At 38.3% G+C, this 16,342-nt stretch overlaps 1 protein-coding gene across 2 annotated transcripts in view; it reads right to left on the bottom strand.

Annotated features, from left to right (window-relative positions):
- The window catches only part of TRIO (trio Rho guanine nucleotide exchange factor), a 266,591-nt gene that overhangs the window by 111,878 nt on the left and 138,371 nt on the right, over positions 1–16,342 (bottom strand). For both annotated transcript variants that reach the window (XM_081322967.1, XM_081322968.1), the window contains exons 16-21: positions 13,767–13,886; positions 11,773–11,964; positions 10,853–11,002; positions 5,882–5,996; positions 5,401–5,516; positions 4,497–4,619 (exon numbers count right to left, since the gene is read on the bottom strand). In XM_081322967.1, the coding sequence (XP_081179093.1) occupies positions 4,497–4,619; positions 5,401–5,516; positions 5,882–5,996; positions 10,853–11,002; positions 11,773–11,964; positions 13,767–13,886 (816 nt within the window). The remainder of the gene's footprint in view (positions 1–4,496; positions 4,620–5,400; positions 5,517–5,881; positions 5,997–10,852; positions 11,003–11,772; positions 11,965–13,766; positions 13,887–16,342) is intronic.

The following is a 16,342-nucleotide window of genomic DNA, read 5'->3' as shown; positions in this document are numbered from 1 at the left end:
ACACATTTCCATGTTGTATCTCTTTAATAACTGAGATATTTTACTGGCTTGTGAAATCTTAAAACCCCTATTCGTTTTCACAATATCTAACCCCAAATAGTGGCTAATTTTCCCAAGATTTCTAATTGTGAATTTAGTTTGCAATCTTGAAATGATAGTTTGTGCTTCTAACTCAGTTTTTGTTATTATTGCAATATCATCTGTGAATAATAAAATAAAAGATAATGCTCCGTTGTGTTCCCTTCTAAACAAACAAGGATCAGCATTACTGGCTACAAAACCTAATGCACTTAACTCATTAACTATACATTTGTTCCACTCATAGCCTGATTGTTTCAATCCATAGAGGCTTTTCTTTAATTCCCAACAATCATGGTCTCTATCATTGGTCAATCCTGGTGGTATTCTTAAATAAATAGTATGTTGCAATGGAGCATGTAGATATGCAGTTTCAACATCTACATGGTTAACCATATATTGGTTTTTAGCTGCCCATACTAAAGCTGCTCTTAAAGTAGTTGCCCTTAGACTGGGTGCAAACACTTCGTCATAATCCTCAGTAGTTTGGGCAAAACCTTGTGCAACCAAACGTGCCTTATGGGTTATAGTTCCATCTACTCCTTTCTTTATCTTATATATCCATTTACAACCTATAGCTTGCTCACCAGGTGGCAGTTTTGCTTTCTGATAAACCTTAAGATCCTGCAAAGACTTCAACTCCCTGTTCATTGCAGCTTTCCATGATGCTTGTTCTTTTTCAGGATACATCCTGATCTCATCATAGTTAGATGGCTCTACACTAACTTGACATACTATACTAGCTTCATAGCGATCAGGTGGATGTCTGATACGCATTGAACGCCAAGGAATTACAGGGCTTTGAATTTCTGTCTCCTTTCCTTCCTCTGATTCATCTATTATCTCCCCTATCTCCTCTTCATCTTTTATATTTACAGGAGATGCATTATCATTACTAGTTACGTTATCAGAGGAGTCCTCAAACACTAGAGGATCAGTATTAACAGTTTCTTGCTCTAACCTATCCCAACCAACGTGCTCAAGGAATTTTGCACTCGCACTGTTATATACATTAGTTGTGCCTCGTTCCCAGAAACGATAGGATCTATGGTTAGCTTCATAACCTACGAAGTATAATTGCCTAGCCCTATGTTGACCTTTACTCCTGAGTTGTGCAGGAATGTGGACCCAAGCTGGGGTGCCAAACGTGTGCAGGTAATCAAGGTTTGGTCTTCTACCATGCCATATAGTGTATGGTATTTTACCAGTAGAAGTATTAACAACTAAATTCAGAACATGGTTTGCACATTTTGCTGCCTCCCCCCACAGTCTATCTGTTAAGCCTGAATCTTGTAACATGGTTCTCATCATGGCTTGTAACGTTTGCCCACGTCTCTCAACAAAAGCATTATGTTGAGGCCTATAAGGCGCTGAACGTTTATGCTCAATGCCAGCAGATTCTAGCATATCAACAAAACGCTTGTTTGTAAATTCAGTACCATTATCAGTAATTATGCACTGAACCTTTCTCTTTGTTTTTCTCTCCACGAACTTCAGCCAGTTTGCAAATTGTTGGAAAGTATCTGCCTTTGACTTAAGCAGATAACAAAAACCATAACGAGAGTAGTGGTCCAATATACTTAAAATATAACATGATCCTCCTAAACTTGGTTTCATGGGTCCAATTAAATCAGCAAACACAACTTCCAAAGGTACAGTTGTTTTGAAGCTGTTTATCCTGTTTGCAGGAGTTGCCTTGCTCTTTTCCTGATTACAGGCATTGCAATTCAAATACTTACTACATGGCTTCAGTGTAATTCCCTCTACTAACTCAACTGTTTTACGTAGTGAGTTAAAGTTTACATGCCCTAACCGCCTATGCAATAAATGTATACACTCATCATGTGGCTTCTTGTTCTCACATATCGAGTTAGCTTTAACTGTACTAACCTGGTTACTTGTGAGAACGAATAAACCATTTTTCAAATTAGCAGTTACACAGGTTCCATTCCTCTCAATAGTGCATTGCTCCCCTCTGAATGTTACCACAAACCCAACTTTAACCAATTCCCTTACAGATAACAGGTTGAATCTTAGTTTAGGTATATATAACATAGGTAACTGTTCATCAATGCATGGACAATAGGAATTACCTTCACCAGAGGCCTTCATCCTCCAACCGTTTGCTAGTGAAACATATTGGTTGCTGTTTTTCATATTAATAAACCTATCCTTCACTTTAGTAATGCATTGTGAAGCCCCACTATCAACAACCCACAATTCATTGTTTCTGGATGTTGGTTCACCAGAAATAGCCAAACCAATGCTCTTTTTAGCCTTCCCACTGCTATTTACATTCTGTTTTCTACCCTTCTTACAGAATTTGGCTATATGCCCTTTAGCCCCACAAGAATAACATTTCTTGACGTTGTAAGCAGTGAAGAATGGCTGCTCCTCTTGTGGCTGTGTCTCTCTCAGCTGGTCTCTGTCACGCCTCCTTCTGGACTCTTCCAGCAGTCTCCCAGTAATGTTAGTCAAAGTCAGTTCCTCTCTGGTCAGGACTTCCAAAGAAGAAACATACCCATCATAACTCTCATCCAAAGATGACAGAATAATGTAGACCTGATGCAACTCTGAAAAAATCAGCTCCTTTTCATGAAGCTCTTGAAAAGCTGCCTTCATGTAATTTAAATGGGTCAGCATATCTCCATTCTTCTGCAGACGAGCCCTAAACAGCTTACGTGTAAGGTGTATATGTGCACCCACACTGTCACGAACATAAAGCCTTCGCAAAACATCCCAACACCTAGCAGCAGACTCCTCACCACGAATATGGACAAGCTGCTGGTCATTCAGTGTTAGTCCAATAATGCAAAGAGCTTTCTCATTGTTTCGTTTAAAGTCGTCTAACTTCTTTACATCCTCTTCGTCATCTGGATCCCAAGCAGTAGTATCTGGTGGGTTATTTACTAAAGCCCATAGTCCTTCCTTGCGCAAAAGCAAGCAGCATTTTGTGGACCAGGAAACATAGTTTGTCCCATCCAACCGGGTTATCCAGGAGATGCCTGACAACAGTTCTTGTGCCATTTTACACCAAATACAAACTCAGCTAGGAATACTGTGTGTACTTACTCTCAGTACAGGCCTGGGCCCATAACCAGTGTTAAGGAATTTACTTGTGCAGAGGTCTCCTTGTGCTACCAAAGAGTTGCACAGACAAGGAATGGTACTGAGAGCAGTAAAAGTCACACACAGAAATACACTGAGTTCTAAAAGCAAAAAGTATTTTACTTTGAGGTGGTGTAAAAACAAAAATGCACAGTCAAAAATAAACAGTCCAGGTCATAAACAATAGCAACAGTTCAAGGAGTAATCCAAACTACAAAGTCTTCTTACCGGTCCAGAGGTCAAATACACAGTTCAAGTTTACAACAGTAGTAAACCAACAGCGGAGCAAAAACAGTAATAGTAGAGATCAGTGAATTCAGAGAGAGAGAGAGAAGCTACGTTCCTAGCTTCCTCTTATGGCCATGAGAACACTTACACACCCATTGGCCAATTAACTTCTTAAAGACATAGCATTATGGTTAATATATTTTCAACCCAACATTGTAGGCTAACACCATATGCCTAACAAGTACAATACAAAAGAAAATATTCTGCACTGAATAATGAAAATACAATTTTAAAAAACCTTAAATAAATTATAATGGTTAAATGAACTAAACATAACTTGAAAGGCAAAATAAAACAAATCCCAAACTAACAATCAGAATGGAAAAGATAATATCTATATAAGTATAAAGATCTACATTGAATTAATTCAGCCATTGAGCTTGTCATCAAACCCAGATCATACAACATGTGTCTTCTTCTCATTCTTAGAGCACAAAGACTTTTCAAAAATAGATAACAAACTCATCCTCTTACATTCTTTCCAGTTATATAGGATTATCCTCTTTGGTATACCCCAAGCCTGATAAAGCCAAAGCTCTTTGACAAATCCTATCTTTTAGGAATATAATTCAGCATCACACTGAGATCCTTAAATCTTATATTTCTTCCCCAAGTTATGTTAATATATTTATTAATTTGAAACCAAAATAAAGCTATATCATAGAATAAGACAAAATCTAGAAGATTAAAGAACTTTCAAATTTCTTACATCACCAACTTAAGAGATTTATTGTCCACCCCTTTAAAACATACTTTACGGGTAATAAATTAAAAATAATACTTTATTTTCATTTTTAAATCCTGATATCATAAGTATATTTCACATTTTGTAACAAGAAATCTTGATTGAGAAACCAGTGCAATAGCTTGCCTTCAGAAGTTGGGGTACCCCATCACTGAAGGCTTACAAAAAGAGACGACATGGGAGTTGGATTTAACCCACTTTTTCCAAAATGGGGCCCAAATTTTTCAAGATATGGTGATATAACAGAAAACCTAAATATCTACAGTATTTCATTTACCTTTGCAGTTATCTGGAATTCTTCATGTTCTTTCAAGAGCTCTTGAGTATGCTGGATACTAGAGCCAGTGGAAGTGTGTGTGGATAAATAAAACTCTCCATTATCATGGATCCACTCAAGAGCCTAAGAAGACAATTGAAGAAGAAAAATTAAATAGCTTCTTCTAGGAGAAGCAACATGACCATTTCCCAACAAGAGGTTATTCATTTACATTTCTGTGAGTTTTTGTCTTGTCTTTTTTTTTTCTTGCATCATTCGAATTATATTTTTGTCACAGTCTGAAGTAATCTTTCTGGAGAAAAAAAATCACAACTGAGATCATTGTGCAAGGTTACTTCAGACTGTGACAAAATATAATTTGAATGATGCAAGGGGGGGGAAGACAAGACAAAAACTCCCATAAATTTGTTTACTTCTAAGCCCAAGGTGGCTTCAAATCTAAGGTGGAACTAGAACTCAGGATCTCCCAATTTCTAATCTGATGCCTTAACCAATACACCAAACTGGCTCCCCCTAAAATTGTTAAAAGTTATCTATTCTTTTTCCAATAGATAGATAGAGGTAAACAATCCTGCATTTTTATGTAGAATGGAAGGATGGATGTGTGTGCGTGTATGTGTGTGGACTGCATTTCTAATATCTCTATGAATATATGGAAGGGGGTCCACTGATTTTCTGTTGTTGTTTTTTCTTTTGTGTTGCACAGAATGCTAAAAGATAGTCCGTAAACTTTAGTTTGACTTGACAAGGAACCTGGGAGAAAGGTGTTTGAAGGTGGGAAACATATTGGAACCATATAGGGACATGATGTTTTGTTGCTGATTCTTGAATGACAGCTAGAGGAAGAATTATGAAAAGATGTGAACATCCCAACTCAACTATATCAATAAAGATAGACCCTGACCTGTTTAGCACTTCTTTCAAAGACTACATATTGCTGACATTGGTCAAGGCGTCGTTTTCTCATTGTCCAATAGTGTAGGACACGATTTTCTCTCTGGAAAAGTTCATTCAGGATATCTGCCAGGTGAGAAATATGAAAGAACAAATCATGCACAAATATATAATTTAAGCCCATATAACAATAAACATACGCAACGCTTGCCTATATTATTTGCTTTTAATTATAAATCAAATCTAATATATTAGTTTATGCAAGATGTATTTCCTTCCGCCTTTCCACAGTGTCAGTTACATGCATGAGCTTTCTCTTACCTTCAGAATAGCTTTGGAGATACGAAAGAGCAATAGATTCATCAACAACAAGAGAATCTATTTTGGTACTTTTGTCTACCTCATTAAGAGGAAATCTCATCACTGAGGCCTTATCCAAAAAACTGCTGAACCATATTAAAATCAACCTGTGACAAAACATCCAAACTCACTTTTGACCTGCTGTTCAGGAGCCTTGATGTGAGTCACCATCCCTGGCATGTTTACACTATTTCTGTGCAGGTACTTCAGGAACACATCTGCATTTCTCCGAGCCAATGTGCAAGCCTAGAAAGGGCAAGACAGATGCATCACCCCAAAAGGACCAAAATAATGCAGACATCATTGTTCTGAATCATTGAGAAAATATTTATTTAAGCTATCAATAGACAGTCGAAACAAAACAACTTTGCAACAGCAGCACTGCAGGTCTTCGTTTCTATCCTGCCTTCATTGTTTTTATAAATAACTCAAGGCGGCAAACATATCCAACACACTTTTCCTCGCCTTATTTTCTCAGCAACAACAATGTGAGATGGGTTGGGCTGAGATCGAGTGACTAGCCAAAAGTCACCCAGCTGGTTTCATGGCTAAGGCAGGACATGGTCTCCCTCTTTATAGCCTGATGCCTTAACCAGTAGACCAAACTGGCTCTCTATTACACATATTTTTGCTAATGTCAACAATCTGCAAAATTAGATAGGAGAGCATTAATGCATTGGCCCCAGCATACAAGAGACAGAGAGAGCAGACACACACACACACACACACATACAGAGACAGACAGAGAGAGAGAGAGAGAGAGAGAGAGAGAGAGACAGAGAGAGAGACACACACACACACAGAGAGAGAGAGACTTACTTTTCTAATCGGGTCAGTTTCTGAATAGCTATGATACTAATACAGGAGATTCAGAATTCACTGCACGAAACAGCGTTTCCCAATCATGGTAACTTCCAGATGGGTAGATTTTACTTCCCAGAATTCTCTATAATGGCCAGACTAGCTAAGAAATTCTGGGAATAGAGGTCTACACATCTGAAGGTTAGGAAACATCAGCAGAGGAGCACAAAACCACAGAAACATTAAATCATATTTTAACACAGTCAAATTAGGGCGAACATGCCATATACATCCAGATCAAAATTAATCTTTTCAAACCAAAATCACCAATAAGAATTGACTGACATATATGGAACACACAGAAGTAAGCAAGTTGCAATCAATCAGGTTAAGAGTTCAGCAGGAGTCATTTCTGAATAATCTTTTTAATACTCTTCTGAAAAACAAGTTCAAATGTTTGATGTCCTTTACTGTGTCCCTTTTATACACGGAAGAGCAACTGCCGAAATAGATTCCAACTTCATAGTTACCACTTTCTGAATAATTTTAGTACGTTTTGTTTCTTCTCAGAGATTATTTATAGGCAATTCAAGCATGCTAACTAATCTCCAATATATTAACAAAGATGAGCAAAGATTCTTCTTACTCAAATCTAACGTTAGATCTACACACAGAATTGGTATGTAGACTCTGTGGATGCAAATACCCAATTCTAGAAAAAAGTTTATTTTTAAAAGGGGAGAATGATGGTGACAGTTGACTTTACCAGCTCTGCTCAACTGTCAGGCCAAAGGGTTCTTATCCTACATTCTACTAAGGAATAAAAACAACTATATTAAATGCGTATGCCACTCAACTCTTAACAACTCTGGATACCTTACAACAAATGGTATTTAATTGGATTCTAGCTCATAAATTCTTGTCAGAATAAAATATTATTTTGTTATTCAATTTTGAAATCTTTTACATATAGCCAGTCATTATTTCGTGCAGTGTTTCCTTAGCCATTCAAAACTATGGCACAAATGAACTGAACTCAATTCCTGTTGTCTTCATAGATGACATATTCACAACATTTTCTTCACAAAAATATTTAGCATGATTTATCACTGCTTTCGTATGGATGGGGTTTTTTTAAAATTCCCCAGGACAAATGAAAATGGAGAGATTCCCTAGTGCAGGCATGTCAAACTTGCGATGTCACATGACTTTCCCCCCATTGCTGGGAATGGGTGGGTGCGGTTTCGGCGTGACGCATCCAGCCCATGGGCCAGCAGTTTGACATGCCTGCCCTAGTGGTTTACCCATCCATAAACTAACCAGTTTGGGTCTTTTTATCTTTCTTTAGATCAGTCAAGTTTAGTGAGATACTATCATCTCTTTTAAACCTCATTCAAATGTTTTTTTTAAAAAGAACTAAAGGACTGTAGGTAGTTAAAATAAAGATTTTTCTGGCAGATTAGCTAAACCAATGTGACAGCAGCTGCTGTCTTCCTGCCCCCACCCCCCATTTTCTGTAGCTTGAACCACAGCTGAGATGCAGTCCTTCTACTGTCATTTTCAGCTGCTCAAATCACTTCTTCTCATAGTACAGGGGTCTTCAAACTTGGCCCTTTTATGACTTGTGGACTTCAACTCCCAGAATTCATCAGCCAGGCATGCTGGCTGAGGAATTCTGGGAGGTGCAAGTCCACAAGTCCTAAAAGGAGCAAGTTTGAAGAACCCTGTCATAATAGATACTTACCAGACTGAATCACACTAGAGCAGGCATGTCAAACTCGTGACGTCATGTGATGTCGTGCAATGCATCGTGACGTTTTCCCCATTGCCGGCAATGGGGTAGGCGCGGTTTTGGTGTGATGCTTCCGGCCTGTGGGCTGGCAGTTTGACATGCGTGCACTAGAGGGAGCCATCTCGTAACAGGTATTTACCCATCTGAATCGCCCAACAGCGTATCAGTTGTTGTATTTGAAGAGTGCTGCTTTAGCTGTCTGCTCATGCCAGAAGCCATAGCAGCAGTGAGGAGGAGACTGAGTTCTTTGACAGTTGGTGGAAAAGAATGTTCACTTGTAACAGTTCTTCAGTTTTGCATAGCCGTCCTCATGCTTATGAGGACTATCCATAGCAAGCTAGTGGGCAGCTCCAAAAGGCAAGCTCATGCACAGTATGTAGCTATGCTGAGAGCAGGAGCTGCAGACTTATGGTAAAAGGTAAAGGTAAAGGTTCCTCTGCACATACATGCTAGTCGTTTCCGACTTTAGGGGCCGGTGCTCATCTCCGTTTCAAAGCCGAAGAGCCATCGTTTGTCCGAGGACGTCTCTGTGGTCATGTGGCCAGCATGACTAGACACCAAAGGCGCACGGAACGCTGTTACCTTCCCACCGTAGTGGTCCCTATTTTTCTACTTGCATTTTTACGTGCTTTCAAACTGCTAGGTGGGCAGAAGCTGGGATGAGTAACAGGCACTCACTCTGCTACGCGGCACTTGGGATTCGACCCGCCAAATTGCCGACCTTCTGATCGACAAGCTCAGCATCCTAACCCACTGAGCCACCGCGTCCCTTAGACTTATGGTAAAGATAGGCAATTATCTGTAAAACTGCAGCAGGGGTAGATAGGAAGGATAAAACCCCAGGCAGGTATGCCATGACAAGGAAAGATGGACACTACCAAGTCATGCCAGGGAAGCAGACATCAATTCTAGCTATGTGCTTGAGATAAGCTGCGCTCACACTGTACAGCTATAAATTTCGAAATAACATTTCCCATAGAACAAAGTCTAAGAAAAATGGTTTTATAGTATTATATGACATCATGAGACCCTGTCCCAATATAAATATTTCTGATAAAAATAGTATTTAATAAAATGAGCCTCCAAATATTGTTACAATAAATAATATACTCTGCCAAGTTATCAGTTACATATTATTGTGTTAATTAGTGTATGGAACTAGGGATATACAGTACATGAAACAGGAAATCTGTTTTGAACCTGAAACAAGCCATCCCACCCACAAATACATTTTACACATACCTATAGTTTATTTTGCCAAGCATCTCAAAAATGCTCTTGTCTGGTCATAACATTAAAATAAACAAGGTTTTATATTAAATGGGTAGCCAAGCAACTTAATATTTATTTATTTATTTATTTATTATTGGGACTTATATGCCGCCCTATCTCCCGAAGGACTCGGGGCGGCCAACAACAATAAAATACAATAATACAAAAGTTAAAAAGAAATTAAATTAATAGCCCCAGTAGAATTAAAATTAAAATTAAGTTAAAAATTAAAAACATAATTAAAATCCCTGTCAGTCCAGGCCAGCCTGATGGAAAAAGAGTGTTTTGAGGCCGTGGCGAAAGGACCGGAGATCCGGGGCCATCCAAAGCTCAAGGGGGAGTTGGTTCTATAGGGCTGGCGCTCCCACAGAGAAGGCCCTCCCACTGGGGGTCGCCAGCCGACATTGTCTAGCCGACAGCACCCTGAGGAGGCCCTCTCTGTGTGAGTGCACTGGCCGATGGGAAGTCGTTCCCGGCAGCAGATGGTCCTGCAAGTATCCCGGGCCTAAGCCATGTAGGGCTTTAAAGGTAAGTACCAGCACCTTAAATCTTAATATCCTAGTGCTTTCTTCATTCTTCAGTTTTCTATTCTAATTAACTAACTACACCACCTCTAATAGTTTTGACCTGGTGTTCTGAGAAACCACTGCTTTCTATTTTTTTTTCTTCAGTTACCATCTTTTCCTGCAGTATTTCTCAAACAGTGCCGTATTCGTATTTATGCCTTAAGTATTAATATTTATCACCAAGTTACAGGAAAGAAAAGTTACATTGGGTTAAATGAAACTACTTTAACTCTGTCAGGCCTAACACCAATGCTTTGTTTGTATGTGTGTTCTTTCTAAGCTGCCAAGTAATAGGTGTATTATTGTCACAAAGGACTAAGACAAATGAAAATTCTTTTTCCACTTTCAAACAAGACTCTTTCTTCCTTTCCCATTCTGTAATCTTTCCAATTTGCATTCCTCATTTTTTCCTGCTCTTTCCTCAATTAAAAGCCAGACGTTATTACCAGTCTAAGTAACTCAGCACACATGTATAAAAGTCTACTAGAAAACTGCTTAGAAGAACAGCTGCAGTTGTATGCTGTGCCTATCTCTGTGACCAAAAGCTGTTTTTCAGAAGAGTACTTGATATTAAGCACACAAGGCCAAGGATCTTTTACTAGGCTCTGGAAGTGCAAGAATTGCCCCTAATAAAATATGGGAAAAATGTACACTGGAACTGTCACCATTACCTTCAAGAAGGCCTCCTTTTGTTCAAGGTGTTTGCTAATCATTGGAGTCACATGGTCTGTTTCAGAGTTGGGGCCAAGTTTATCAGCGCCTCCACACCAGTCTTCTTCTCGCTTGTATTCTTGCTCCAAACTTTCCAGCACACTACATACCTATCAGCCAACAGGTTCAGGAATGATGAGGGATAAATGATTATCAACCAACGATCACAACTTGGTTTGCCAGCTTCTTTAAAAATCACAAGCATTTGATCAGCCCTACATATCTGATACGTGCAACTTTTCTGATTCATGGTACGCATAAATAAGCACAGAGAAGTTAATGTAATCCCAGAGAGGAAGGAGGGATAATTAGTTTGTTTTTAATTGCTATAGAGAAGATTGGAAGCCACTTCTTAAATTATCTTTCTCTTTTCTTTCTTTGCCTGTATTGTCTCTTACAGTTTTTCTTATCTTTTTTTTAACTTTTCTTTATGCACGTTTTCATGTTTATCTTTTAGTCATACCCAAATCTTCCATAAAATATTTTTTAAAAGAATTAACCTCAATTAATACATATTATTACCTGACATTACATTGTTGGATTTGGCTAAGGTCAGTTAGGTTCTGCTTGCTGAGATCATGGTACCTCTGGTTGCCAAAGTACGGAAGTAAAGCAAATGATCTGATTCTGTAAGTGGGATTCATTTCAGCTGGGGAACATGTGTAAGAAACGTTTATAACAGTTTAAGGCGGGGGTGTCAAACTGGCGGCCTGCAGGCCAGATGCGTCACGAGCAGGGCACGCCGACCCCGGCTCCACAAAGGAAAAAAATATCGTGATACGTCACGATATGTTATGTGACGCGATTGAGTTTGACACCCGTGGCTTAAGGTATTTAAACTGTTACATTACTGGATTAAACAAACATCCACACAATCTACCTGCTCTGATGTTTTGTAAAAAGCCACGGAGGCATTCACAAGCTTGAGCCGATCTTCCATCTTGAGCATCAGCTGCTGCCAATGGGAGGCCACCTTCTCAGCACAATCCCTGATCATGTCCATGTCATAATGATTAGCCTGCAACATTGCCTCGGCTTTCTGCTGTACTTGGAGGGCACTCTGGTGAGTTTTCTGATGAAATGCAAACAAAGTACACCATTACGTTCATGAACATACAGCATTATCAGCATTTCCAAAAGAGGTTTATGTCAACTCTCCCATGTCTTATTTTTGTTGGGGAACTAGGTGCTGGACTAGAAACCAGAAGATCATGAATTCCAATCCTCCTGTAGGCATGGAAGCCAGCTGGGTGACTTTGTGCCAGTCACTCTCTCTCAGCCCAACCCACCTCACAGGATTATTGTGGTGGGGAAAACAGGAGGAGGGGATATTATGTACGTTGCCTTCAGTTGTACAAATAAAAGTGGCATATAACTCTAGTAAATAAATAAACATCAGTCTGACACACAAATCTTACTATAAACGGATTTTAACAAAAGTCTGCTTTTCTTCTGCTGCACCTTCCTCATCATGGGCAAAGATTAAAATTAAAAAAAATGAGATAGACAATCAGAGATATAGCGTTCTCTACTCACAGACTGACTAGATGGGTACATTTCAACATATCCCCCAATCACATGGGATGACCAATGTGTGCTCCCTTGTCTTTATTTAGATTATAAGGCAGTGTGTGTGTGCAAGACCAGATGAGCTAATTGTACTTTATTATAAGGCTACATTAACAGAATTTTGCAAGTTTGAAAGTACACATTTCCATCTGTCTTTTTACAGCCTGAGAAGCCAAGGAAGGTCCCTTCTGTGCCTCTTTCTCTTCCCATTATGAAGCTGAAGTCTATGCCCTCTTTTATCTGACTGGCAGCATTTCTCAAGGTCTTTTTCACATACCATTGCACACATATAATCAAATGGAGAGGAATTTTCATAACATAAATATGCATTCCTGCTCTTCATTCCTATATGTCCCTCAACCCAAGACCGAGATGAAGAAATTATGGAGCTTATAGAGACAGAACAAAAACAGATCTTATTCCCGGTGAGATTAGAATTCCTCTGTTACTTATATCAAGGAACATGAACATGCAACCTTGATTCAAAACATGGTTGAATTACTTGGTCACTGTTTTTTTTATGGGATAATCCAACTCACATCAATTTTCAAGCATATCGTCACTACCAGCTTCTTGCTGAAGAGGCACTGGTGCTTTTGCTTCCATATTAGTCCTATTTCCATGATATAGGATTCAGCCATGCATAATATGTTACCATGGCAACATAAACTTGAGCAATACATCATAAATGAAATTATAAGTTAGAAATATCCAATATTACAGAAGCGAAGATAATTTTAACCTCAGTATTGCCCTAGTGCAGTTGATTATTAATAACCTGGTCAATTAATTTTAAGGTGTTGCTTCCACAGTTGCCCCATCCAACTTGACATTTTTATGCACTCAGTGACAGCAGCTCTTTTGCATTTCAAGCAGGCACAGCTGGAGAGGCAAAGCAGAAGCCCCCTATATCTAATTATTTCAAATCCTATTTCTCATATTTGGCAAGAAAAGATAACATACCTTTTGTAGCAAGTATGAGCAAATGCAACAAAACAATTTCTTTACATGTGAATATGCCCTAGCAGCTATATAGATGATTGATGACTATTATTCCTTATGCAGAAAATGCAAGCAGTGGTAGATTTATGAAAAATCAATCACATAAGATAATTTTGCCTCTGGACCACCTGCTCATGTGGGAGGCAAGAATCTTTTTAGATAGAATCTGGCATATTAAAGTGGTACATCTAGCAATATCATTAAATATGAACAAATATATAGTTCCGAGTCCATATTTCAGAAGTTGCCTTTACACAGTCTCCTAGACTACAACATCAAATTTAATAGGAAAAAGCACTTTACCTCTATTGCATGCTGGAACTGCTCATGTTCACGCTGCAGCTGCTCAGCCTCCTGTAGTGAACTAGCTGTAATTAGGCCAGCATTTAACATGGACTCTCCATTTCGTATCCAGCCCAATACCTAAAACGAAATGCAGGACAGCAACAATATAGAAGCTTCTCTCCTACATCTAAGCAGTACAATTAAATCTTTTACTTAGTATCCATTTAAAACAATCAACAAGTAAAAAACATAGTATATATATTTTTAAAGAAACTGTAAAGATGGCAGATACGTTTCACATTGGATACGGACTGATGAGGAATTATTTTAGTTTTAATTTCTTTGGGCAACCTTTCTAAAATTCAAGACACTGGGCTCACTAAGTGGTACCACTGCCCCTTCCAATCTATCTCTCAAAACGTGTCCTACCGTTATGTTTGAAGCTTTTTAATCAGGATTCTGAAGAGTTCTTTATGGAGAAATAACAATCATTAGATGTTATGAACAACCACTCAGAAGGGATAAAACAAATTCAAGCAAGGGAATGAAAAGACTTGGCTAGGCTAGCCAAGATTTCAACTGATAGAAGAGAACTTCTGGAATTATGTGGAAATGCTAGAGAACTTATCATTTTCCAATAACAGCCCCAACTAACACTTTTGATTTTTATCAAATAAACCCAGGATTAGATATTAGGTAGAAACCCAGGAAAATAATATTTTCCATATTATTAGATCAAATACATTTTATCAGAACAAAATACCAATTGTAAATATGTATGTAGAAGAAATACATTATAAACAAGTAAGTTGACAGACCCTGTGGTGAAGAAATTTGTCCATCTTCATGCCCTAAAACATCTTTTTCTGTTTACTATACTGAATTCAAAAGAAGTTGTAACTGCAACAGGGTTGAGCAGATTTACCCTGTTTATCCAATATTGAGCTTAGAGAAAAGTATGAGAATATAAATGTTTAAACATTTGCATTTCTGTACTGTACACTTACTAAAATAGCAATAGCAGAGTCTCAACACATTCTTATCATTTCTATTTTAGTTCTGTTAAGTGTCAGAGTTCATGGGCAGCCTACTTGGCAGAGAAACATCATAATTGAATAAACCATGCACTGAATGCCACAGAAAAGTAACACAGGAAACACAATTTATTCTATTATGTCTGATCAAACACCTGCTGAGCTATGAAGACCTTTTTATCTTAGAATGAAAATACTAATATGCCTTCCTTTTTTGGGTTAAAAATAAAATAAGGAATAAGGTTACTTGCAGCAGAATAAATTTCTACTCCCTAAAATTATTACAAATATGAAATAATGAAAAATGAAATTCTAGAATTCTCATAATTGAAAATAAAGACCGATATCAATGTTCTTATTCTTAAACAAACCATTATGGGTCTTTACTTGCTAATCAATTTATATATATAAACACATACGTACACATATGTACACATACATACATATACATATATATATACACACAAACACACTCACATACATACACACACATACACACACATACACACACACACACACACACATCCCAGATATGATTATGCTTTTCTTACTTTATAATATGATAATCTTTAACATTTCTAGCAAGGTACAAACTTTATTTCCATAATTCTAAGTTATTGATGGTTCATTAGCTTAACCACAATCTATAGCTAAGTACCTAAAGTCATGCCGCCCCATGTCAGAATCCTGGAACAAGACTAACAAATGACTAACTATCCCTCACGGTCAGCTTTTAAGCCAAGCAAAAAATGGAACTCCATATCTCCTCTGCCTTTCCATCCCTCTGCAAGGACTTTTCTGTAGAAACAGAAGTGCAGGGAGATTTGGCCAGCTTCTACCTCAGGCCTGGTATGGGGCCGAGGCCTGTTTGGAACTGGGCTGCAGTTCCATTTATGCGACTGGCATGTGTGCATGCTTGCCATTTGCGCAAATGGATCTGCACACGCTCTTCTGCCACTTGTGCAGAACCACCCCCTCTCCTCTCCTGCTGCCACTGCTGCTGGTCCACAAAGCTGGAAAGGTTGGGGATCGCTATTCTACCCTATGCTTGGTGACTGCAACTCTAACTGAAACATCCCATGGATATTTTTTTTCTCTTTTTGTCTTCCTTGGGGCATTTCACTTATCCATAGATAATGTTCAGTTGTGTTGGTGTTACGTGCCAACCCACTCAATTAACAATATGGCTTTATAATAAAAATGGATGTTGAACCACAGCAGATTCATATTACTGAATAGATACAACAATGGAGCAATAATGAAATGTTAAAGATTATATTACAAAGTAAACTACAGAAAGCCTAATGCATTTCTTGTTTTGGATCTGTACCATTTATCCTTCACAGATATATGTGGTTTGTTTCTTCAAAAAACTGGGATTTGAAAAATAGGAACAAAGAGAAATTGGCTGACCATTCTAGGTAATTTCAGTGGGAATTCAAATCAACTGCTACACATGTCTGTCCATTCTGCTAACAGATTAATATGATTGCTTAAAAATGATTTGGGTTGACTGCAAGGTTTTTTTATACCAACGGATGAGTATGAAATAGAGCAAGT

Source organism: Vipera berus (genome assembly GCF_964194415.1).
Source record: "Vipera berus genome assembly, chromosome: 3".
Classification (NCBI taxonomy): Eukaryota; Metazoa; Chordata; class Lepidosauria; order Squamata; family Viperidae; genus Vipera; species Vipera berus.
Note: the sequence above shows the minus strand (reverse complement) of the source record. Positions and strands in the feature narration are given on the sequence as shown.